Raw genomic sequence first — 26,519 nt, 5'->3', positions numbered from 1 at the left:
CTCCCCGGGAACTCCGTTCACTGAGTAAATCTCTCTTATCTGCACCCTTCTCCTCCACTGCTAACTCCAGACTCCATTCCTTTTATCTTGCTGCACCATATCCCTGGAATAGACTTCCTGAGCCGGTACGTCAAGCTCCATCTCTGGCCGTCTTCAAATCTAGGCTAAAAGCCCACCTTTTTGATGCTGCTTTTAACTCCTAACCCTCATTCACTTGTTCAGAACCCTTATTTTATCATCCTCACTTTAATATTCCCTTATCTCTTGTTTGTCCTGTTTGTCCTAATTAGATTGTAAGCTCTGTCGAGCAGGGACTGTCTCTTCATGTTCAAGTGTACAGCGCTGCATACATCTAGTAGCGCTATAGAAATGATAAGTAGTAGTAGTAGTGCCCCCCCAAAATGTCAGGTCTGGCTATGCCCCTGATCCAAATCATAGTTATTTGATGCTAAGTTCCAGCCTAGGAGTCATCTCCAAGAAAAAGATCTAGTAAGCTCTTTGAGCAGGGACTGTCTTTCTTATGTGTTTGTGCAGCGCTGCGTACGCTTTGTAGCGCTATATAAATGCTAAATAGTAGTAGTAGTAGGTTTCATCGTGGACAGTACACAGAAATCTTTTGTCCAGTGGGTGGCGGCAGACAAAAATCAAACAGAATGATAGAAGTTATTAAGAAAGGGATAGAAAATAAGACAAAGAATATTATAATACCTTTGTATCGCTCCATACTGCAACCACACCTTGACTATCGTGTGCAATTCTAGTCGCCGTATATATAGCTGAATTAGAAAAGGTTCAAAGAAAGGCGATCAAAATGATTATGGGGTTGGAACTCCTCTCACATGAGGAGAGGCTTAAGAGTGCAGGACTCTCCAGCTTGGAAAGAGACAGCTGAGGGGGTAGGGGGGATATGATAGCAGAGGTCTACAAAATAGAGTGGGGTAGAACGAGTAAACATAAATTGATTTTTTGCTCTTTCAAAAAGTAGAAAGACTAGGGGACACTCAAGGAAGTTACATGATACTACTGTTAAAATGAACAATATTTTTCACTCAACGAATAGTTAAGCATCAACGATTAGTGTATCTAGGTTTAAAAAAGGTTTGAACAAGTTCCTGGAGGAAAAGTCCATAGTCTGCAATGAGATAGACATGGAGAAAGCCACTGCTTGTCCCTGGGAATCAGTAGCATGAATCTACTACTACTACTTATCATTTCTATAGCGCTACTAGATGTATGCAGCGCTGTACACTTGAACATGAATTTGGGATTCTGTCACATACTTGTGTCCTGAATTGGCCACTGTTAGAAGCCGAATCCTGGGCTAGATGGACCATTGGTCTTACCCAGTATGGCTATTCATACGTTCTTATGCTCTTCTTTAATGGCAGAAATCGATGGGAGAAAAGGTTAGCATCATGTTGCGATATTCAGGGAATGTTGTATGACTCTTATTGCATCACAGTCTGAACCACCCCTAGTCCTGTCTGCATAGGAATTAAGCCTATACCTGAGTAGATGGCAAGCTCAGATGTGCTCAGAGTAAAGAGTGGAAGGACTCTTTAACTTCTGCATAAGTGGGCTTCTACATCTTGTTTGTGTAAGTACAGCACAGCGGTCAGACGGCATGTGCAGATCTGCAGAACACATGGTCCAGGAGGTAGTACACTCGTTTGCTGCAAAGAGAATTTCATGGAACAGAATCAGATTACAAAATATTAAACTGAACCAGCAGTTTATTCAGGTCACTGTGCCCTTCAGTTTGGTGTAAAATTGAAGCAGCACAGATTTTTGTCTGACTCCTGGGAGGAGTAAGAAGCAGTCAGCAAAACCATAGCTGATTGGCTGTCTCGTAGTGTGAATTAATTGTTTAGCATAAAGCATTTTTTGATCCTTAATGCCCCACCTGCTTGCTGCAGATTAAAATCTTGCAGGAAGTTGGGACCCCTGCTGCTAAGGGATTGTTTCTGTTTCCAAAGCAGGACATTCACCCCTAGAACTTAGAAGGCGACAGAGAAACAGACTTTGGTGACTTTAATTAATTTAGTTAGAGTAAAATAATTTCTGTATATTATGGATTGGAAAGATGATTTAAATCATCTTTAACTTATGGTTTAGGAACCACACATAGGCTTTGGGGATTAGAAACCATGCAGAATTTTTGGAAAAAACACAAAATACATTCCAGCTGAATTGGCTTGAGTAGGGTTAAAGCACTTTCATAGGACTTCTTCAGCTTCTCTCCAACGCTGAGCGGCTTTTGGAGATGCAGTTTGTGTACCAAACCTCTAATTATCACTTCTGAATGTTTGATTCCAACTTGAAAGAATTTCAAGTTAATGTAATACTGGATCTACACTCATTGAAGAATACATCTTACAGTCACTAATCAATTATTAAGTAAAAAGAGACAAAGGGATAGAAGAAAACAAAGTAACATATTTCTAAATAAGTATAAGTTACATGGCAAGGAGAAGTAGCCTAGTGGTTAAAGCAGCAGGCTGGGAACCAGAAGATCCAGGTTCAAATCCCACATTAGCACCTTGTGGCCTTGAGCAAGTCACTTATCCCTCTGTGCCACAAGAAAACTACAAAGGGGGAGGGGGGTATCCCTCATTCACTGGTTACCAGAAGTCAACCCTGACTTGAGAGCACATCTGGAGACAGAGAAGTCGCTGTGCTGTTTGCATCAGGCCCTGTGTCTCTTCCCAGGGCCAGTAAAAGGTTAGGCACTGTAAGCAAACCTTCAGCCTTGTGCTTCCCCCCTTAAGCACTCCTTCCCCCCCCCCCCCATCATGATCACCCCAGTACCACCCCTCCCAGAATAATCTGTGTAAATGGACTGTTTGAAAACTGCCCACCTTCATGGGTAAAATAGTACTTCCTATTTCTTTGAGTCTGTGTGGTTCTCTATTGATTTGCTTTGACTGCAGCTGCTGACCTAGGCGGCTGCCTAGTCCTGTATAATGGTTGGGTTGGCCCTGCCTCCTCCTCCTGCACCCTTTGTAATGCACCCTTCATGATACTTAGGAGGTGAAACTCTTCCTAAAGAGATGAGTCTTCAAACCACTCAAATTTTGAAAAATAAGCCTTCAGCCTTCAAGTTGTTCTATAATTATTATTTGTTGCATTTGTATCCCACATTTTCCCACCACACTCAATACATTCCCCTCACCCCCCCCCCCCCCCCCCCCCCCCCCCAATATTCATCCAGTGACAGACAGCATTTATTTGTTTATTACCAGTGCTAAAACCATAAATTCAATGTCAGGTCCTGTCCGAGCTTCAGCATTGAACTTCCATTTTTTTTAAAGCCAGTTAACACATGACCAGTTAAGTTAATATTCAGACTTAGCTGGCCATGGGTTAGCGGAAAAAGATAGGACACCTATTTATGTAGTCTCATCCATTCAACCTGGCCGGTTACGTCTGAATATCGGGACATAATCAGACTCCACTCCCGGGAGACCCAAGACATAGCCGGCTTGAAGTTCAGCGCTGACCAGTCATTTCAGTGGTACTAACCAGTTAAGTGCTGCTGAAAATGACCGGATAGTTGCAAATAAGCAAGTTAACTGGTTGGTGGCTGTTCCCAGCCAGTTAATATCAGCTGGAGGAGTAGCCTAGTGGTTAGTGCAGTGGACTTTGATCCTGGGGAGCTGAGTTCAATTTCCACTGCAGCTCCTTGTGACTCTGGGCAAATCACTTAACCCTCCATTGCCCGTGGTACAAAATAAGTACCTGAATATATGTAAACCACTTTGAATGTAGTTGCAAAAACCTCAGAAAGGCGGTATATCAAGTCCCATTTCCCTTCCCCTATTTGAGATTCTAAATGGAATGTTGAGATTCTGTTGCTACTATTTGAGATTCTATATGGAATGTTGCTATTCCACTAGCAACATTCCATGTAGAAGCCTGCCCTTGCAGATCAGCAACGCGGCTGCGCAGGCTTCTGTTTCTGTGAGTCTGCTCCCCCCCCCCCAAAAAAAAAACAACCCAATTGGATCCTGACAATGCCCCTGGTCTATCCACTCACATTTAAAATCTTGAAGGCAGTAAAAGTCATTGGTCTCTATCTAATAAAATTGATCCTGCTGTCAAGAGTTTTAAATGTGATTGGACAGACACTAACCAATCCAGATCAAGAAATAATCCTACTACTACTACTACAAAAAAAAAAAAAAAAATAGCAAATAGACCAACCAGACAGCAGCACTCTGAAGAAAGCCACAGTAAGATAATGGCTGAAATGTCAGTCACCACCAGGACAGATGAAGAGCTATCATACCAGCCATGGAAGCCTAAGAGAACATACAACCTACCTTTGATTTGTCAGGAATGTAAAGGTTTTTGGTGAAGAGTAGTAGGAGGGACTTCTCTTATTCTTACAATTAATTGCTTCTGATGCTTGGTACTGGGAGAAATAATATAAGCAAGCTTGGTGAGTGATTGAATGCCTGAATATTGCAGATGAGGGATGAGATACTGATGAGGTGAGATACAGATATTCCCTAAGCAAGAAAAGATTGTGAGATAATCACATCTGATGGTAGGAAATGAGCATGAGGCAATGGCAGAGCCAGGGGGATGCTAAGGTGCATGGGGAGATGCTTAATGAGTAGAAAAGGGGGTGAGTAGAAAAGGGGGGGGGGAGTTGATAATGGCGCTGACCTGTTCATTGAGGAAACCACAAGGAATATTGCATTCAGTTGTGGATGGTATAGAAGTGCTACTACTTACTACTACTTATCATCTCTATAGCGCTACAAGGCATACGCAGCGCTGTACACCATACACAAAGGACAGTCCCTGCTCAAAGAGCTTACAATCTAAGTGCTCAAGAGAGAAGACTGGATCTGCATCGGTTGTTTTAGATAAGAAATATAGACCAAAATGTATATATCCTAGGAAACAGACTGATAGGATCTGATAGAGATATTCAAATAGGACAAAAATATAAGTAAGTTTATAACATAGTAACATAGTAGATGACGACAGAGAAAGACCTGCACGGTCCATCCAGTCTGCCCAACATGATAAACTCATATGTGCTACTTTTTATGTATACCTGACCTTGATTTGTATCTGCCATTTTCAGGGCACAGACCGTAGAAGTCTGCCCAGCACTAGGCCCGCCTCCCAATCACTAGCCCTGCCTCCCACCACCGGCTCTGCCACCCAATCTCAGCTAAGCTTCTGAGGATCCATTCCTTCTGAACAGGATTCCTTTATGTTTATCCCACGCAGTTTTGAATTCCGTTACCGTTTTCATCTCCACCACCTCCCACGGGAGGGCATTCCAAGTATCCACCACTCTCTCCGTGAAAAAATACTTCCTGACATTTTTCTTGAGTCTGCCCCCCTTTAATCTCATTTCATGTCCTCTAGTTCTACCGCCTTCCCATCTCCGGAAAAGGTTCGTTTGCGGATTAATACCTTTCTAATATTTGATCGCCCGTATCATATCACCCCTGTTTCTCCTTTCCCTTAGGGTATGCATGTTCAGGTCAGCAAGTCTCTCCTCATACGTCTTGTAACGCAAATCCTATACCATTGTTGTAGCTTTTCTTTGCACCGCTTCAATTCTTTTTACATCCTTAGCAAGATACGGCCTCTAAAACTGAACACAATACTCCAGGTGGGGCCTCACCAACGACTTATACAGGGGCATTAAAACCCCCTTTCTTCTGCTGGTCACACCTGTCTCTATACTGCCTTTGCGTTTCTTCACATTGGTCTAAGGTTTGGCAATTAAAATTCATTCTTCTAGCTTCTGCAGATCCTTTTTCATGTTTTCCACTCCCTACTGGGTGTTCACTCTGTTACAAATCTTAGCGTCATCCGCAAAAAGGCAAACTTTACCTTCTAACCCTTCGGTAATGTCACTCACAAATATATTGAACAGAATCGGCCTCAGCACCGATCCCTGAGGCACTCCACTACTCACCTTTCCCTCCTCCGAGTGAATTCCATTAACCACCACCCTCTGGCGTCTCTCCGTCAACCAGTTCCTAATCCAGTTCACCACGTCAGGTCCTATCTTCAGCCTGTCAAGTTTATTCAAGAACCTCCTGTGGGGAACCGTGTCAAAAGCTTTGCTGAAAACTAAGTAGATTTCGTCTATAGCACATCCATGATTCAATTCTCCGGTCACCCAGTCAAAGAATTCAATGAGATTCGTTTGGCACGATTTACCTTTGGTAAAACCATGTTGTCTCGGATCTTGCAACTTATTGGCTTCCAGGAAATTCACTATCCTTTCCTTCAGCATCGCTTCCATTACTTTTCCAATAACCGAAGCGAGGCTTACCGGCCTGTAGTGAGAAGCATTCAGTTCTCAGTGTAATAGAAATAAAATATATCTGTTTAATAAGGGTCTCTGAATTGTACTAGGAGTAAATTTGGCAGACTAGGTGGGCCTTAGAGTCCCTCTCAGCCTTTATATTTCTCTGTTTATAGCTTCTAATTAGGTTAACTGCACTGGCGCTTCCTGCTCATGGGTCTTCCTGTAAGTTGTGGCTGTAGAGAGGAGACAGTGCAGTGAGAATCACTTAAAAATGTTTTCTGTGCTGGAAATGTCTGCCCTGGCCTGGATCATTAATGGGGAAGGTTATCAATAGAAATCAAACAAAATAAAACATGGAAAAGAAAATAAGATGATACCTTTTTTATTGGACATAACTTAATACATTTCTTGATTAGCTTTCGAAGGTTGCCCTTCTTCATCAGATCGGAAATAAGCAAATGTGTTAGCAGATAGTATATATAAGAGAAACATCAAAGCATTACTTTGACAGTCTGACAGAGTGGGAGGGTGGGGTATGCATGGGGACATCAAAGCATTTCATTGATATTCTAACAGGATGAGTGTTGGTAGGTGAGAGGAGGGTAATAAACAGAGAAATACAGCTTTATGGTTTATAATGAGTTAGAAAACCCAGATCCTTATTAAGTCCTGTTTGTTGGGTGTCAAAATATTCAATCATTCTTATTTCAAAGGTCTTACGTTCCTGTATTGTTTTAAAATTACCTTTCAGTATTCTTACAGTGAAATCACTGGTGCAGTGTTCTGGTCTTGTAAAGTGTTGGCCCACAGGGGTGGGGGCTTGACTGGCACCGGCTATTTTCATGTGATGTCTGTGCAGATTGAATCTTGTCTTAAGCATCTAGCCTGTTTCTCCTTCGTTACATTTTTTACACTGAATGATATATACCACATTGGAAGATGAGCATGTAAAATAGTCCTTTATGTTGAATATTTTTCCCTTGTGAATGACTGTGGGGTCTTGTGAAATGTTTTGGCATAGTTTGCAGCTGGCTGTGTTACAGGGAAACGTGCCCTTTTCTTTTTCCGTCTGTGTTGGGGAAGGAAAGCAGAAAGCATTAGGGATGTGCATTCATTTGTGCTAACATGAGAAGTATCAGCGACATTTACCATGTTGTTTCACGTCGGTATTTTTCCAAAATGACAGCAAAACCATGAAGTTTTGTTTATTTTCATATGTCATTATGAACCAATACACACAGTATTGGGAAGGAGAATGCCCTCTTCCAAAAGAGTGCATACCTTTAGCAATATTACTTCCCCAAACAAAATGAATGGCAATGGGAAACAATACAAAATGAACACTCCTATTTCTGTTTCGAAAAAATCTGAAAACATTTTTATTTCAGCAAACTTTGACTAAGATGTAACTTTTATTGCTTTTTCTTTTCTAAAATGTGTTTTTGTAAACCGCCTCAGTGCCAAATATTGGGGAAAAGCGGTATAGAAATACAATGATTAGATTAGAAAGTAACTCAATGGTAACCTCACATTTGTGTCTTTTGGAAAGAGGTGTGCTGACAGTCTGTTTGTCCCATTGCTGTCTGCCTCTTTGTAGTTCTCTGCCTCTGGGCTAGCAGTGAGCAGGGTGATGCTGGCTTCTCCATCCCAGCACTTTGGAGGGGAGCCTGTTTCTAGCAGGGTGGGACCTGACTGGTTCACAGTCCCCAGCTTTTCTTCCAGTGAAATGAGGAATCTGTTCTTGGCACTGGTGCAGGCTTTCAGGCTAGTCTGGTTGCCACAACAACCCCTGCAGATAATGTGTTTTTCACACTCTCTCTGGCTGTCATTCCTGTTTGCTGGCCCAGAGCTGCTGGACAGGAAGCCTCCTCTGGTGGGATTGTACTGAGACAGGCAGTGAAAATTAAGAGAAGCTGGGGGTTTGAGTCTTGGTTTCTCTGAATGTAGTGGGGCTTGCCTAAATCAATATCTCTTTAGAGAAATTAGAAACTGTTCACATTTGCCAGGGCAAAACTGGTAAGGAGGGCGTGAGCTGTGTATTTGTAAAGCGAGCTGTTAATGAGAGAAAAAGATGTAGCAGTGAATCTGCTGGGGCAGCAGAACAGATCTGGATTTTAGATTTGATTACTCTTTCCAAATCCAAGTCCACAGCAAGTTGCATAGAGTTAGAGGATACTACTACTACTATTTATCGTTTCTATAGCGCTACAAGGCATATGCAGCGCTGTACACCATACACGAGACAGTCCCTGCTCAAAGAGCTTACAATCTAGATAAGACAGGAAAACAGAACAATTAAGGGTAAGGGTACAGAGAGGTGAGGATAAAGGACAGGACAATAGATGATGGTCTTTTAGTTACGCACGTTAAATTGAGTACACGTCCAATTTAACGTGCGTAACTTAAATTGAGTAACGAGTGGACGTCCTTCTTTCAAGCATTTTGGACGTCCTCAACTGCCCCCCTCAGGGATGGCCAAATTTCAAGGGAATGGAGTAGAGTGGAGGAGTGGCCGAGTGGCCTAGTGGTTAGAGCACTGGTCTTGCAATCTAGAGGTGGCCAGTTCAAATTCCACTGTTGCTACTTGTGATCCAAAATCCAAATAAATAAAGAAGGTAACGGAGGCATAGCAAAGGCATGGATGTCCTTCTCACAGAAACATCCACGTTTTGGATGTCCTCAACTGCCGTTGCTTCCCTTCCTTAGGAAGGAAATCGTGTGCAAATGAGCTAACAGTGAGCAGCTCATTTGCATGCAATTTCCTTCATACATGCCCGTTCCTTTCCGGATCGGTAAGGGAAGGCCTTTTTATATTCAGTTAGTGGGACCAGTGCACTACGAATGCTGGCTCCTCCCACGACCAAATGTCTTGGATTTGGTTGTTTCTGAGATGGACGTCCTCGGTTTCCATTAACGCCAAAAACCGTGGATGACCATCTCTAAGGTCGACCTAAATTTCATGATTTGGGTGTCCCCGACCGTATTATTGAAACAAAAGATGGACGTTCATCTTGTTTCAATAATACGGGTTGCCCCGTCCCTTTACAGGGTCATCCTTAGAGATGGGCACCCCCGTTCACTTATCCCCTTCATAATCTCATAACACAGGGATCCCTAATTAATTCTATCCTCTTCTTTAGGTTGTTTGCTAAAGGCTAAAATTAAATAATATGTTTTTAACAGTGTTTTATATGTTTTCAAATTTGCCTCTGCCCTAATATAGGTTGGGAGATGATTTCAGAGTGTTGGAGCTAGCCAGAAAAACACACTATCACGAGTAGTCTCCCATCGAGCCTTAGCTGATGAGGAGATAACCATTCTGTGATCTTGTAATAATCTTATAGTTCTTGCTGGTACATATGGAATGGACATAGAACATTGGGGCAGATGATCATAATAAGCCATATTAGCTAAAGTCAACATTTTAAATTGGATTTAGTAATACGTGGGTAACCAATGAAAAAACTTAAAGAGAGAAATGATGTATCATATTTGCGTATATTGCCTAAGACCCTAATTAGAGAATTTTTCAGGGTTTGGAGATGTTTAATTTTACTAGATGTGATTTCCGCATAGACCACTTTCCATAGTCAATATGAGAAATGCCTTATTCTCCATACATTCTGTGTTTTCCTTTTCTTTAAACTAAGTTTGGCCCTCAAGTCTCCAAAACTCCAAGTTTTTTTGTCTTTATCCTTGGCTTGCCATGCCATTGTCAGCCCAGTGCTGAGAGTTTCTCTCTGCTGAAGCATTGTTGGTGCAAAACTTGTAGTTCTTCTGTTAAGGGATTTTGGACACCAGCATTTACAATGGGTTTTGACCTTTATAAACACTTGTGGCCAAGGTTAGGTGCGAAATCCACACTAAGGGGCCCTTTTACTAAGCTGCTTAAGTGTCTGCGCGTGCCCAACGTGCACCAAACTGGAGTTACCGCCAGACTACCGCGTGGCTGTTGCGGTAATTTCATTTTTTCAGGCGCGCACCTGATATGCGCGTCTGAAAAACTTTATTTTTGGGCGTGCATAACGGGCACGCGCCAAGTGGCATTTGACACAAGTAGGTCCTTACCACCCAGTTACCGTGTGCATCTTTACCGCTAGGTCAATGGCTGGCGGTAAGGTCTCAGACCCAAAATGGACACGTGGCAAATTTCATTTTGACGCACGTCCATTTTCGGCAAAAATTTTTTAAAAGGCATTCTTTTACAGGCGCGCTGAAAAATGGATCGGCGCGTGCCCAAACCCGCGCCTACACTACCACAAGCCATTTGTTCAGAGCGTCTTTGTAAAAGGACCCTAAGCTAGTATCCTATAAAGAGTGCTTTGCTTAGCATAGATCATCCCAGTGCCTAACTTTGGGTGTCATTTAGTGAATTCCACCCTAAATGAGTTTCCATTATGAATGACATAGCAAGGCAGGGGACTATAGCTGCCATTTCTAGCCTATCTTTCTTTGTTGTCAAAGTGTGTTTCCTTTTGCTTGCAGGTGGATAGAGGCATGTCTCAGTGAGGAACTTCCCCCCACAACAGAGCTGGAGGAAGGCCTAAGAAATGGAGTCTACCTTGCCAAACTCGGAAACTTCTTCAGCCCCAAAGTTGTGTCCCTGAAGAAGATTTATGACCGGGAACAGACCAGATACAATGTAAACATTGTGTGCATTTGAATAAGAGCGTTGTAAAGGATAGGAGAGGGCGGTGGATGAGGGAGACAAGGTGACTTTGTGGAAATAGGCGGATGATGGGAGACCAGGTGACTTTGTGGAAACAAATTTGCACCAAAAGTCAAAAACATTGTATTATTTTCAAATATATTTATTTGTCAAAAAAGGCCCAGTTCAGCCCAAGGAAGAGTTCTGCAAATTTCAGCAAAGCCTGTGGCAAAACATCTAAAATAAGTTTGTCAATGATCTCAGCAAATTCTTGTGGGTTGGGTTTTTTTTTTTTTCCCAGATTGAATCAGACTGGTAGCTGCTCAGTTAAGTTCTGAGACAGACTATCTCACATGTCTCAGGCATTAATAGGGTGGGAGAAGAACGAAGGGGGCAAGAACGGGATAACTATTGCCCAGAAATCTGTGACATTCTTGCCATGTGTACCAGGACATGTGTGCATGCCAGCATGTGTCTTTTTGCTGGACGTGTCTTCCTGCCACTGGGTAGATCTAGAGATAGCACTTCATGACATGTGTATGTGCCTCTGTGTCTGCATGTATATGAAAAGAAAAGAACGCAGAGTGTTAAGGAACGTTTTCCCTTTATGTACCTTGAGTTTGACCTACGATAATCCAATTTCTTTCTAACATATTGAAGGAACCATTTTTGTCCCCTCTTCTGTCTGTCTGTCAGGTGGCTAATTATGCTTAATATTTCGTATTCCTTGAAGTGTTGTTTTCTTCTCATTGCAGGCGACTGGGCTTCATTTTCGGCATACAGATAATGTCATTCAATGGTTGAATGCCATGTCTGAAATTGGACTTCCAAAGGTATAGTGATTGTTGGGGTGCACACTTATCCGACAGACTGTCCTTTTGGGGGGGGGGGGATTCCTTAGCTTTCTGTTTTACTGCTGAATCGACATTTTGATCATCAGGAGGGTAATTTTCAAAGGTTTAGGTGCCTATCTGTGGGAGGTAGGTTCCTAATATGACACCTTTGAAGGTTGACCTGGGTTGGACATCTATCTTTGGGAGCCTCTTTTTACTAGATTCCTAAAATTAGTTGCCTGGAAACTGGATGGGCCTAGTGGTGGGAGTAGGGTTGTGGGAGAAAGTTAAGCAGCTAGTGCTGATATTCAGGGGTGGCTATGAGGCTTATTTTCAAAGCACTTAGCCTCCCAAAGTTCCATAGAAACATATGGAACTTAGCCTCCCAAAGTGCTTTGAAAATATGCCTCCATGTCATTCAGATGGCCAAAAGTGAGCGTCACCTGTGATTCATGGGAGATGCCAGGTTGGGAGTAAGACTGTGTCCTCCTGGGAGGGTAGGGGGAGGCATCTGCTTGGTGCAAGATACCTCTGGTGACAATGGGGGTTAATTCTAGAAAGAAAGTGGCAACATATCAGTGCCAAGAATGCACTAACCTCTGGATTCTATATTTTGTGCCCAAAGTTGCATGCACACAATTAAATTGAGGAATGAGCCAATTAACACCAGTAATTGGGCGTTAACAACTATTGATGTTAATTGGCAAGAATTTGGATTTGCGCATGCATCTTGCTAAGCACTATTCTGTAAAGATAAGCACACAAATCTTTTAGCATGTAACTGGAAAGGGGGTGTGACTATGGGAGGAGCGTGGATGGGTCATGGGCATTCACTAAAGATGCACAGAATTCAAGGCACTGTGTTTAATTTATGTGCGAAGATTTACACCAAGTTTCGGTTGGTGTAAATCCTCGCTATCAAAGTTGGGCGTAGATCCCGGTGCTATGCGCTATTCAATAAACAGTGCCCAACTCAGAGCACCATTTATAGAATAGCACTCAGCACGCATCTTTATCGGCGCCCAAATTTGGGTGCCATTTACTGAATCTAGTCCAAAGTGACCAGATTCCCAGCTTATACACGCATAAGTGGGCGCATAACGCATGTAAACGCCGGTATTCCAGTTACATGCTATTCTGTAACATGGCTCTTAACTGTGATAATGATTACTTTGTAGGTGGGAGTATTGTTTGGGGGCACAAAGTTATCTGCACAAACTATAGAATATTATCATTTATATATATGTGTTTTAGCAGTCTAGGTGTGAGCGTTTACACCAGCTCTATGACTTGTGCAACTGGTTGCGCCTAAACTTGGGCATAAATTTGACCTGTTACCAGTGGCGTAGCTACGTGGGGCCTGAGGGGGCCTGGGCCCCCGTAGATTTGGCCCTGGCCCTCTGCCGACGATCCCCTTGAACCCCCCTCCCGCCACCAACCCTCCCCCGCCGCCCACCCCGCCTCCGTATCAGTTACCTTGTTTGCTGGCGGGGGTCCCCGAACCCCACCAGCCGAAGAGAGTGTTCTTCAGCGCCGGAGTAGCGCCTTCATTCAACGAAGTTCCTGGTGTGATCAGCTGTTTCTGACGCCTTACGTCCTGCACGGGGCTACATGCACGGTGCAGGACGTAAGGCGTCAGAAACAGCTGATCACACCAGGAACTTCGTTGAACGAAGGCGCTACTCTGGCACTGAAGAAGACTGTCTTCGGCTGGCGGGGTTCGGGGACCCCCGCCAGCAAACAAGGTATTTGATGCGGCGACGGCGGGGGAGGGTTGGTGGTGGGAAGGGGGTTCAAGGGGGTCGTCGGCAGGCCGGCAGGGGGGGTCCAATGGGGCGGCAGGGGGCGGCTAAACAGTGCCCCCCCACCTCGGGCTCTGGCCCCCCTCCCGGCAAGGTCTGGCTACGCCCCTGCCTTTTACGCTACTAGGTGCAGAGCTTTCATTATAGAACAGGCTCCCAATAGGTGCCTCCTAGGCAGGATATCAAGCTTTTTTAAGTAAACATAAACATCCTTTTGTAGAATTGCCCTTCAGGTGGCTGTTTTCGACCAAGACTGAGAACCTAAAGCTACATGAATTTTCAGCCAGAAATGAAGGTGCCTAGATTCAGCTGAAAACTCACCTAAACGGAAGTGATCAAATTTTTGCTACTTAGGTTAAGCACTCAGCTTTGGCTGAGAACTGGCCTGCCCTCACCTAGATAGTCTTAATCTTTTAATATCTGGAATAGGGAAAACTAAAAATTGAGAGCCCAGTATTCAAAGAGGTTTAACTGGGCAGAAGAGGCTGAGCTGGCCATCCGTCGATATTCAGCAAGTGCCACTAAAATGTTGCGCTAAGCGGCCATTCCCTAACTGGCTAGGGTAGGCGCAGTTTGGGGGCGGAACCCTTATTTATTTTATTTATATCCTGCCATTACCCAAAGCGGGTAACAGAAAAACATACATACAATAAATAAAACCACTAAAACATAACAAACAACAACAGTCAAACAACAGTTCCATAGCGTCCCACAGATCAATCCAGAGACTTGTGGGTCGTGTCCCTCTACCAGCAGGTGGAGATAGAGAGAACCTCCTAGGTTTGCTAAATGTGCTACATAAACTTTATGGGAAAACAACGAGAACCCATAAGAGAAGAGATATAAGAATGATGTGGGTTGTTGATGAACTTGGGTGAACCATGCATATGCTCCAAAGATGTTATAATGCGTGGTATGGGAAAGTAGCGCATTCCTATTAACAATAATATTATAGAATAGTTTAATAGAGATATAACTATTTAAAAATTAGGAATTGTGTGTGGTATAACCATTCGGGGTTCATGTATTATCTGTATAAGTAATAATGTGATTTTATATAGGTGAATGTGTTTGATAGCCTAGTGGTTAGAGGGGTGGACTTTGGTCCTGGGGAACTGGGTTCGATTCCCACTGCAGGCACAGGCAGCTCCTTGTGACTCTGGGCAAGTCACTTAACCCTCCATTGCCCCAGGTACAAATAAGTACCGGTATACAATATGTAAGCCACATTGAGCCTGCCATGAGTGGGAAACGTGGGGTACAAATGTGGAGGAGTGGCCTAGTGGTTAGGGTGGTAGACTTTGGTCCTGGGGAACTGAGGAACTGAGTTCGATTCCCACTTCAGGCACAGGCAGCTTCTTGTGACTCTGGGCAAGTCACTTAACCCTCCATTGCCCCATGTAAGCCACATTGAGCCTGCCATGAGTGGGAAACGTGGGGTACAAATGTGGAGGAGTGGCCTAGTGGTTAGGGTGGTGGACTTTGGTCCTGAGGAACTGAGTTCGATTCCCACTTCAGGCACAGGCAGCTTCTTGTGACTCTGGGCAAGTCACTTAACCCTCCATTGCCCCATGTAAGCCACATTGAGCCTGCCATGAGTGGGAAAGCACAGGGTACAAATGTAACAAAAATAAAAAATATGAGTGAATGTGATCAAGGATTTTTCAGGTAACAATAGATAAACAGTAATGTTAAAGGAAAGTATTTAAGATTTGTAATATTTTGCAACGGTTGTTGATAATTTTGTATCCACATAGTGATACGTTCCTGGAGAAGGCAAACAGAGCTGTTTAGAATTCTCAGATCTTAACGATCATCCTGACTTGTACATTTTTAAAAATTAGCCGGTTAGCAGCGATATATTCAGACTGCTAACCAGCTAAGTAAGTGTATAAAGTTAAGACCGCAAAAAGGCTGTCCTAACTGGGTCAGCACACGTACCCAGGTATTCAGTGCCAGGAGTTGTGCATGCCTCAGCTTTGAATATCTGGGATTAGTTCAGCCCACAGTTTATAAGCCGCTTAACTGCTGTGGGCTGAATATTACCCCCTGAGTTGTCTGTGCACATTTCCTAACATTCTTGATGGTGCTTTCCTGGCAGCAGCAAAGAAACAAGTCCATTGTAAACCACTATGAGGCGTATTTTCAAAGCACTTAGCCTTCCAAAGTTCCATAGAAACCTATGGAACTTTGGAAGGCTAAGTGCTTTGAAAATATGCCTCAATGTGTTTTTGGTGAGAGATTTTCATACCGTTTGCCTTCTGCAGCACTGCTGATGATGTGGATATATCTTGAACACTGCAGAGAGGGAGGGAAATGTTGACTCTTTAGGAAACGTGCCCGAGTTTATGGGCAAGGAATGCACTCTCTGGAGCTCTTTGGGTATATTGTGTGTTTGGGAATGGAAAGACAAGATGGCCTAGATTAACCCTCTGGGATAGGGAGAGGGAAAGGGTTTTAGGTTTATTGCCCCAGGAGTTGCACAGGGCCATCCTTATTCCCTTTTTTTGAAGGTGGAACTGGAAGGGTGAAAGGGTCCAGAATGTGTGCTCCTTGGCAAGCATGGATTTTTAATTGTAGTGGCCTGGGCAAATTGACAGTGTGAGGCCCTGTGTGCTCTAAAGTGCAGTGTCCCGGAAACATGGGACCCCCACCAGTTTTCCTGCTCCATGGCCCAGGATGAGTTCTATGAGATAAGACTATCTTTGCCCACAGCTGAAATATGTTTCTAATTCCTGTCTGAACTCTTTATTATGTACAGATTTTCTACCCAGAGACGACAGACATCTATGACCGCAAGAATATGCCTCGCTGTATCTACTGCATCCATGCACTCAGGTAACGCATCCGAGATGCTGGGCTGCATATTCTCTGCAGGCTGGGGTAGGGGGAAGTTGGAGGTGGCTCATTTTTTTCCTATGCATATTATCTTTTATTTTATTTTCTTTTTTGTTGTATGTGGTTTGTATTTTTATTTTTTTTTCATTTTTGCTCTTCTTTTTATTATTGGTTAAGTGATTTTATAATTATACATTTTTTCTGACTCTCTATGTAAACCGCTTTGATGGTTCTAAAAGGCTATGCATCACAAGAAATGAACCTAAACCACTGCCAGAGGCAGGCTCTGTGTCTGAGAACTCATACATTCCCTGCAGCCAAGGGGTACTTGTGCATTTTGTTTGATGGATAAAGAGTAAGCCTGTAGGGTTTGAGACTCTGCAGTGTAGGAGCAGCCTGCATGCATGCTGCCTATTGAGATGCCTGGCAATGTGGCTTCTTGCAGGCTTTATAAAGTGGTTGTAAGAGACCTAATTTTAGGAGGAGTAACATGACACATACTCTGTTGAATGCAGGAGCTAGTCCTAGGCTACAAGAAATCTGTGTGGATTAGGGCATGTTCCAGCCTGTGTGTACACCCTCCAAGTCTGAAGTCTCTCAGCAAATAACCGCACTGGTATGGTGTGGTACGTGTTGAGAGACTCAAAGTACTGGTGATAAGCAGTAAACCCTGGGCCTTCATTTAAAATACGACCATTAGGGTTATTCTGGCTTATGTTTTAATGGAAAGAATCCATCCTGGATCTATGGCCTTTCCCAAAGGTTTGACAAAAGTTGTGATTAATTTCATACAGATGTTTATCCTGTGCATGAGGTTAATCCCAGTGGACAATCATCTACCCTTCTTTGGATGTTTTTATTTATTTATTTATTATTACATTTGTACCCCGCGCTTTCCCACTCAAAGCAGGTTCAATGCGGCTTACATAGTAATTGGGATTACAAAGTATTGGTGGAGAGAAATAAGTTGAGTAGAACTTCTCCTGTAGAATCCCATGACCGTACGCAATAACCTTTGCAATTCTACTACCCGAAATGGCATCCGCCATTACGGCAAATGTAAGCCACATTGAGCCTGCAAATTGGTGGGAAAATGTGGGATACAAATGCTACAAATAATAATGACAAAAAAAAGTGGAGGAGTAGCCTAGTGGTTAGGGTGGTCGACTTTGGGCCTGAGGAACTGAGTTTGATTCCCACTTCAGGCACAGGCAGCTCCTTGTGACTCTGGGCAAGTCACTTAACTCTCCATTGCCCCATGTAAGCCGCATTGAGCCTGCCATGAGTGGGAAAGCGCAGGGTACAAATGTAACAAAAATAAAATAGATACTATTGGAGATTTTACATGGAATGTTGCTACTATTGGAGATTCTACATGGAATGTTGCTATTCCACTAGCTACATTCCACGTAGAAGCCTGTGCGGCCACATTGGTGATCTGCAAGAGCCGACTTCTACATGGAATGTTGCTAGTGGGACTCTGGGCACAGGCAGCTCCTTGTGACTCTGAGCAAGTCACTTAACCCTCCATTGCCCCATGTAAGCCACATTGAGCCTGCCATGAGTGGGAAAGCGCAGGGTACAAATGTAACAACAAAATTTCCAGCCCAATATTTAAACACTTTGATCACATTGGTCGTGGCACTGAAATTATGCGTGCAGATTCAGTGCTGCTATCTGGAGAGAGGGTGGTGTTGGATATTCCTGCGGAGTGGTGAAAACTGCTGCTCTTTGGATAGTGGTGATATCACTCCTCTGCCCAGATAACTTTAGGAAAATGATTTTGTTGTTGTTCTAAAGTTATCAGGATAGCAGACTGAAATTTGGTTCCCCTAGACACCTTAACAGAATGCCCATGCTCCAACCCCAGACCTATCCAGATAATGCTGGGGCGGTGACATAGTAATATAGTAAATGGTGAAAGAAAGACCTGCATGGTCATCCAGTGTGCCCAACAAGGTGGCCAGAGTTGTACCTGCTGCTCTGTGCAGGCGACACCTCTCTATGCTCCTGTTTGGGGGTTGTACCTGCCACTCTGTGTAGTTATAACTCTCTATGTTCCTGCTTGGGTTGTACCTGCAATTCCGTTCAGTTACGCCTCTCTGTGCTCCTGTTTGGGGTTGTACCTATGCTCCTGTTAAAGTTTTGCTTTGATTCCATACTCATGCTGTTTAGGGATCCTTTGTGTTTATCCCACATATTTTTGAATTCTGTCACGGTCTGTAATGATTTTTAGTGGGTGAAACTCAACGGATAGTGCCTGCCGGGTCAATTGTTCAGATAATGGCTACCATGATCCAGATCATTACTTTTGCATATTGGAGCCTTCCTTTTGTGGCCCCAGCAGTTTTCTTTCACTCCTCTCTCAATCGAAACAGGATGCTTGGGCAGTGCTGCCATGAGCCTTCATTTGCAACCAGCCGAGGATTTTTCTCCAGTTACGGTCTGTTGACATGTCTCCTCTAGTGTTGTTCACTCTCTCATTCTGTAATGGGAAATAGCTTGGAAGGGATACTTAGCTGTCTGAATTATGACTCAAATCCCAGTATGTTTGCAGTGGGTCCTGTCTGTACTTGCCATAAAGCACACACACAGGCGTGGCTATTCTTTGACTGCAGCTCTGCTTATTTTTAGTGTGATTTAAGGAACTCTTCTAAATGATTATGTGAAAAAAAAATCCTTCTACTGCACAAACTGATTAGCAGCCAATCACAATTGGTTATTGGACAGAAAACATTCCTCTTCAACAAGGCCTACAATGGGAACCTATAAGCTCACTAAGTCACCACACCAACCACGTATGCCCACCTTTTATAACTACCCTAATCACTCTCTCCCGTCTTCCCTCGTCCCTTCCTTGATCGCTACACATTACTAACTGTATTTGATATCCTGATATGACAATGTTATTAAATCTATGTAAGCCACATTGAGCCTGCAAATAGGTGGGGGAATGTGGGATACAAATGCAATAAAATAAATAAATAAAACACAAGGTAGGGTTAAATGGCCATTTTTCTCAATGGAGGAGGATGAATAGTTGAACGGTGCAGGGATCTGTACTGGGACTGGTGCTATTTAACATATTTATAAATGATCTGAAATCGGAACAACTGAGGTGATCAACCCCCTGTTTACAAAGCCGCCCGTTACCGCACCGACAGCAGCTAGCGCGGCTTTGTAAACAGGAGTAAATTTGCAGATGACACAAAACTGTTCAAGGTTGTTAAAACACATGCGGACTGTGAAAAATTGCAGGATGACCATAGGAAATTGGAAGACTGGGAGCCAAATGGCAGATGAAATTTAATGTGGACAAATGCAAAGTGATGCATGCTGGGAGGAATAAATTCAAACATGCGTGGGATAAACATAAAGGAATCCTGTTCAGAAGGAATGGATCCTAAGGAATTTAGCCGAGATTGGGTGGCAGAGCCGGTGGTGGGAGGCGGGGATAGTGCTGGGCAGACTTATACGGTCTGTGTCAGAACCGGTGGTGGGAGGCGGGGCTGGTGGTTTGGAGGCGGGGATAGTACTGGGTGGACTTATACAGTCTGTGCCCTGAAAAGGACAGGTACAAATCAAGGTGGTAAGAAGGAGTGGCCTAGTGGTTAGGGTGGTGGACTTTGGTCCTGGGGAACTGAGTTCGATTCCCACTTCAGGCACAGGTAGCTCCTTGTGACTCTGGGCAAGTCACTTAACCCTCCGTTGCCCCATGTAAGCCGCATTGAGCCTGCCATGAGTGGGAAAGCGCAGGGTACAAATGTAACAAAAAAAAAAGGTAAGGTATACACAAAAAGTAGCACATGTGAGTTTATCTTGTTGGGCAGACTGGATGGACCGTGCAGGTCTTTTTCTGCCGTCATCTACTATATTACTATGTTACATAGTTACCTGATGCTAGGGTCCACCATGGGGATCAGCACCTAAGAAAAAGAGCTAGGAGTCGTAGACAATACGCTGAAATCTTCTGCCCGGTATGCAGTGGCAGCCAAAAAAGCAAACAGGATGCTAGGAATTATTAGGAAAGGGATGCAAAATAAGACCAAGAATACTATAATGCCTCTGTATTGTTCCATAATGTAACCTCACTTTCAGTATTGCTTTCAGTTCTGGTTGACATATCTCAAAAAAGATATAGCAGAATTAGAAAAGGTTCAAAGAAGAGCGACCAAAATGATAAAGGGGATGAAACTCCTCTCATATGAGGAAAGGCTAGAGGTTAGGGCTCTTCAGCTTGAAAAATAGACGGCTGAGGGGGAGAAACGAGGTCTACAAAATCCTGAGTGAAGTAGAATCAGTAGAAATGAATTAATTTTTTTACTTTTTTAAAAAGTAGAAAGATTAGGGGGCATTCAATGAAGTTACATGAAACACTTTTAAAACAGGAGGAAATATTATTTCACTTAACGAATACCTAAGCTCTGGAATTCATTGCTGGAGGATGTGGTAACAGCGGTTAGCGTACCTGGGTTTAAAAAATGTTTGGTCAAGTTCCTGAAGGAAAAGCCCATAGTCTGCTATTGAGACAGACATGGGGAAGCCACTGCTTGCCCTGGGATTGGTAGCATGGAGTTTATTTATTTATTGCATTTGTATCCCACATTTTCCCACCTTTTTGCAGGCTCAATGTGGCTTACAATAAATCATGAGTAATGGAAATATATAAAAGACATTTAGTGGTATAGAAGGATCTTGTGCACATGATAATGATAAAGCATAATAATAGTATAACAAGCAGATATTATAATACAGTTCTAAATATATGTGGGGGAGTTGTGTATATTCATATTGGTTGATCTTTGGGGTATGCTTTGTTAAAGAGATGGGTCTTCAGTAGTTTGCGGAAGTTTGTTAGTTCGTAGATCATTTTTAAGCTGCGCGGCAGCACATTCCAAAATTGTGTGCTCAAGTAGGAAAAGGTTGACACATGCGTTAGTTTGTATTTTAGACCTTTACAGTTAGGGAAGTGAAGGTTAAGGAATGTGCGGGGATGATCTTTTGGCATTCCTGGGTGGTAGGTCTATCAGGTCTGACATGTAGGCTGGGGCATCACCATGAATGATTTTGTGAACTAGGGAGCATATTTTGAACGTGATGCGTTCTTTAAGTGGGAGCCAGTGTAATTTCTCTCATAGGGGCTTAGCACTTTCATATTTTGTTTTGCCGAATATGAGTCTAGCTGCAGTGTTCTGGGCTGTCTGAAGTCTCTTGATTATTTGCTCTTTACAGCCGGCGTAGAGTTGCTACTATTTGGGTTTCTGCCAGGTACTTGTGACCTGGATTGGCCACTGCTGGAAACAGGATACTGGGCAAGATGGATCATTAATCTGACCCAGTCTGGCTATTCTTATATTCTTATGTAAGGTGCAAGATGGTAATAATGCTCCTGAGGGAGATAGATGCTACTTTTCTAGTATCCTTGTAAACGTTTATTACAGTATGCAGGAGTTAAGTATGCATTTTTGTGCCTGAACAATTGAAGTCTTTTCTGGATTTGAAGAAAATTGGTGTAGCTTCCAATTGATGTGTACTTCTGCGTACGACTGGTTAGCGCTATAGAAATGATTTATAGTAGTTTACTACTTCAATTTATTAGTTAGGTAGGATAATCCATGCTTATGCCTTTCTTTATAATAGTGTTTTTCTATTATTAAGAAATCCTATGAATTGATGTCTTCCCCCCCCCCCCCCCCAATTGGTGATCTAATTAAGAGAATTAAGTTTTTTTTTAATTTGTTCCTTGTTTCCTGGAATTGATATATTCGACCTGCGTTTCTTTAAACAAGTATTTGCTTGTGTATCATATTATTTCATAAATAAAGAATACAAAAAAGGAAAAAAAAAAATCAAAAGTCTTTAATTATCAACATCTTACTATAGTCAATGAACCTAACAATCCTTCATCCAAAAGAAATTGCTCTAAGTGGGTGGAGGTCCCTGAATGTATAAGTGCCACCATGATACTGAAGGATACATTTGCAAGGGGACCTTAAAAAAAAGATAGTTCCTGCACTCACACCTCTACATTTTAACTGCAGAAGAGCCATCCTCCACATCTGGATGGCTCGTGAAACATCTGGAAACACTTGTATGCGTTGACCACAAAAGACCACATTTTTTCAATTTAGAGGAAGTTTTCTTAACCCCAATAGCATGTCACCTTCTATAGGAGGGGAATTCTGTGCAAATTCTGCATTGCAATTCCCCCAGGAACAAATCGTTGAGAGGTGTTTATCATTTAATTCTTTACTTCTGTTCCACAGTTTCATGATTTAAAAGGGAATGAGGTGCATAGCTTATATCCACTGAGGTTCAGTTGCAATCTAGCTTGTTAGGTTGTAGCTTAGATTTGCTAAGATCTAATTAGCTTGACTCGAAGCCAACCATCCTCATGCAGAAGGCTAGACAGCTAATTTAGTGGCCTTTTACTAAAGTTTAGTGTGTGCTTATGGGCTGTGTTGCACTTAGTGCATGCTAATGTCCATTAGCATATGCTAAACTTTAGTAAAAGGGCCCCTTAGGCTGTTAGCCCTAAAAATTTAGCAGTAGCCATCTGAAATATCTGTGATCTAACCACATGCTTACAACCGCCCAGGACTTAAGTAGAGTTAAATGGTCAACATTCTTATATTTCAACATTTTTATTGAGAATTCAGCAAGAAAAAAAGGCTTTAACATACAAGCAATATCAAATACTTGCTTTAACTAAACAGCAGTAAAACCAGTTTGACAATAAAGTATTTTCTCCCTCTCCAACCCACCTCCCCCCCAATCCCCTCCCTTTGGAAAATTCCCCCTCCTACCCTGCAAAAGTAATAATTCCTCTAAATCCCTCCCCCCTCCCTCCCATTACAAACTCACTGACAGTTCAACATATTCAAAATAAGACTTCTGCCTCTAGGTGACAAAGAGGCCAGGTAGAGGTTCCACATTTTCAAAAAAACAATTCCTTTGTTTAAAAGAACCTTTTACTTCCCAAGACAGCAACTGATGCACCATGTTGCGCCAATGCCAAAATTCAGGTGGGGAATCAGAGGTCCAAGTCTGCAAAATACACTTCCTCGCCAATAAACACAACTTACAAACCAACAGTCTAGGTGCCACCTCAGGGCCAAGCGGATCCCCCGGGCAATCCAACTCTAACTGAAGCAGAGAATCAGCCACCCTACAGGAGAAAATTAATGATAAATAGTGGGTGATCTGGCGCCAAAATTGCCGTATCAACACACACCCCCAAAACGCATGAAAGAAGGTATTATCCACTATTTTACACTTGAGACACTTTGGCCACGCAATACCACCCGCCCGAAAAAGCTGAACCTGGGAGAAATATGCTCTATGATAAACCCGAAAGGAACACTCCCTATATATAGCACAGCTAGGTAAGCGTGGGATGCTCTTAATAGAGGCCATAAAGTCCCATGTGTCCAGCTGTCCACCCATATCCCGTTCTCAGTTGAATTTAGTTCCTTCTACTTCCTTGGCTCCCCAGAACTGTCACAGAGCTGTATGCAATTCAGATATCGTGGGGGCGCCCTCAGTAATCATTTTCAAAAATATCCCGCAACCTATCCCCACCCCAGGCTACCAAGGTTTCGGCCGGCAGAGACCGGATGTAATGCTTGACCTGACAATATACAAAAGTGTCTCCCCATCGTGGTCAGTATTCTTAATGGAGAATGGAAAATAGTGGAGTTCCCCAGGGATCTGTGCCAGGACTGCTGCTTTATAACATATTTATAAATGATCTGGAAATGAGAATAACGAGTGAGGTGATTGAGTTTGCTGAGAACACAAAGTTCTTCAAATTTGTTAAAATCACAAGAGGAGCATGAGAAATTGCAAGAGGACCTTACGAGACTGGGAGACTGGGCATCCAGATGGCAGATAACATTTAATGTGAGCAAGTACAAAGTGATGCACGTAGAAAAGAGGAGCCCATTTATGCCGGCTGCAAAGAACAAATCATTAAGAAGCTTCAAACAGCTCAAAACACAGCAGCCAGACTCATATTTGGGAAAGCAAAATACGAAAGCGCCACACCCCTAAGAGAAAAATTACATTGGCTTCCATTAAAAGAACCAATTGCGTTCAAAGTCTGCACCCTGGTCCACAAAATTATACACGGGGAAGCCCCGGCCTACATGACAGACCTTATAGACCTACCTGCTAGGAACGCTAAAAGATCAGCACGCACATTCCTCAACCTCCACTACCCAAATTGCAAAGGATTAAAATACAAGTCTACATACGCAACCAGCTTTTCCTACATTTGTACGCAAACATGGAATGCACTTCCGAAGGCCATAAAAACAACGCAAGATCTAACCATCTTCCGAAGACTACTGAAAACTGACTTATTCAAGAAGGCATACCACAAACAACCATCCTAATTAATACACAATAAGACTGAACATGAACAAGACAGATCTGATCTCTCACTACACGATTGACCTACCTCATTGTATGCCTCTCATTACACGACTGACCTACCTCATTGTTTTTACTGAACAAACACGAACACTCTACCCTAATGTCGATACCTATGCAACAACATAATGCTGATACCTAAGTAATATCATAATGTATTATTCTACCATGTATGTACGCACTTGAATGTAATACCATTTGTAATCCTATTGACTGGAAATGGCAATCGCCACTATGGCAAATGTAAGCCACATTGAGCCTGCAAATTGGTGGGAAAATGTGGGATACAAATGCTACAAATAATAATAATAATAATAATAGTTACATGATATAAGGTTCCACATTAGGAGTCACCACCCAGGAAAAGGATCTAAATGTCATCATTGATGTTACATTGAAACCCTCTGCTCAGTGTGCAGTGGTGGCTAAGAAAGCAAATAGAACATTAGGAATTATTGGGAAAGGAATAGAAAATATAACCTTGTATTTGTTATCAACCGACTTGGCGAACGCCATTACGGTACTATGTAAGCCACATTGAGCCTGCAAATAGGTGGGAAAATGTGGGGTACAAATGTAACAAATAAATAAAACAAAAATGAGAATGTTATAATGCCTTTGTATCACTCTCCATGGTGCAACTGCACCTCGAATACTGTGTGCAATTCTGGTCATCACATCTCAAAAAAGATATAGCAGAAAAGGTACAGAGAAGGGCAATGAAAATGATAAAGGGGATGGGACAGCTTCCTTGTGAGGAAAGGATAAAGCAGCTAGGGCTCCTCGGCTTCGAAAAGAGACAGCTGAAGAGAGATATGATAGAGTGCAATGGGTAGATGTGAATCGCTTGTTTACTCTTTTCAAAAATTCAAACAAATCAGAGAAAATATTTCATCACTCAATGTATAAGTAAACTCTTTTGTGTTTCACTTATATATTCTGATACTTGTCAATATTTGCTTATTTCTGATCTGAAGAAGAAGGGTTGCTTTCAAAGCTAATCAAAAAAATGTATTAAGTTAGTCCAATAAAAAAAAAGGTATCATCTTTTCTTTTCTATGTTTTGATTTATTTCTATTTATTATCTTTAAAAGTGGGCTAATACTGCTACTACACCACTTCACGTAAACTCTGGAATTTGCTTCCAGAGAACATGGTAAAAGCGGTTTGCATAGCAGGGTTTAAAAAATGTTTGGACACGCTCTTAAACCATCATTAAGATGGACTTGGGAAAATGCTCTGCTTATTCTTGGCATAAGCAGCATAAAATCTGTTTTACTGTTTTGGGATTCTGCTAGGTACTTGTGACCTCGATTGGCCACTGTTGTAAACAGGATACTGGACTTGATAGATTTTTGGTCTGTCCCAGTATGGCGGTTCTAATGTACTTATGTAATTGTGGCTAAAACTAACAAAGCTCCATAGTTAGGAGGCTAGATCAATTTGAAAATTTGCCCTAGTATGTATTGTGTAATTGCAGTAAGCCAGTACATCAGAACTGTGAGCCATATCCTTTCCCCTCCCCCTTGCAACTGTGCCTTTCCTGTCTGGAGAGAGCTTGTTCTCTTTTACTTTGATCTTCTTCCACTGGCTTTCAGCTGGAGCAAAATCAGTAGAGAGGAAACTACCGGCAGGAAAGGCACTGTGAATGCTGAGTGACCAAACAGTGCTGCAATCTC

The 26,519-nt window shown here is 42.7% G+C and overlaps 1 protein-coding gene across 1 annotated transcript in view; it reads left to right on the top strand.

Annotated features, from left to right (window-relative positions):
- The window catches only part of IQGAP1 (IQ motif containing GTPase activating protein 1), a 232,648-nt gene that overhangs the window by 73,136 nt on the left and 132,993 nt on the right, over positions 1-26,519 (top strand). Inside the window, exons 3-5 of the mRNA XM_030189633.1 lie at positions 10,772-10,928; positions 11,690-11,767; positions 16,331-16,407. Coding sequence (XP_030045493.1) covers positions 10,772-10,928; positions 11,690-11,767; positions 16,331-16,407 — 312 coding nt within the window. The remainder of the gene's footprint in view (positions 1-10,771; positions 10,929-11,689; positions 11,768-16,330; positions 16,408-26,519) is intronic.

This window comes from Microcaecilia unicolor, chromosome 1 (assembly GCF_901765095.1).
Source record: "Microcaecilia unicolor chromosome 1, aMicUni1.1, whole genome shotgun sequence".
NCBI classification, from domain to species: Eukaryota; Metazoa; Chordata; class Amphibia; order Gymnophiona; family Siphonopidae; genus Microcaecilia; species Microcaecilia unicolor.
This window is presented reverse-complemented; position numbering and strand designations above follow the sequence as displayed.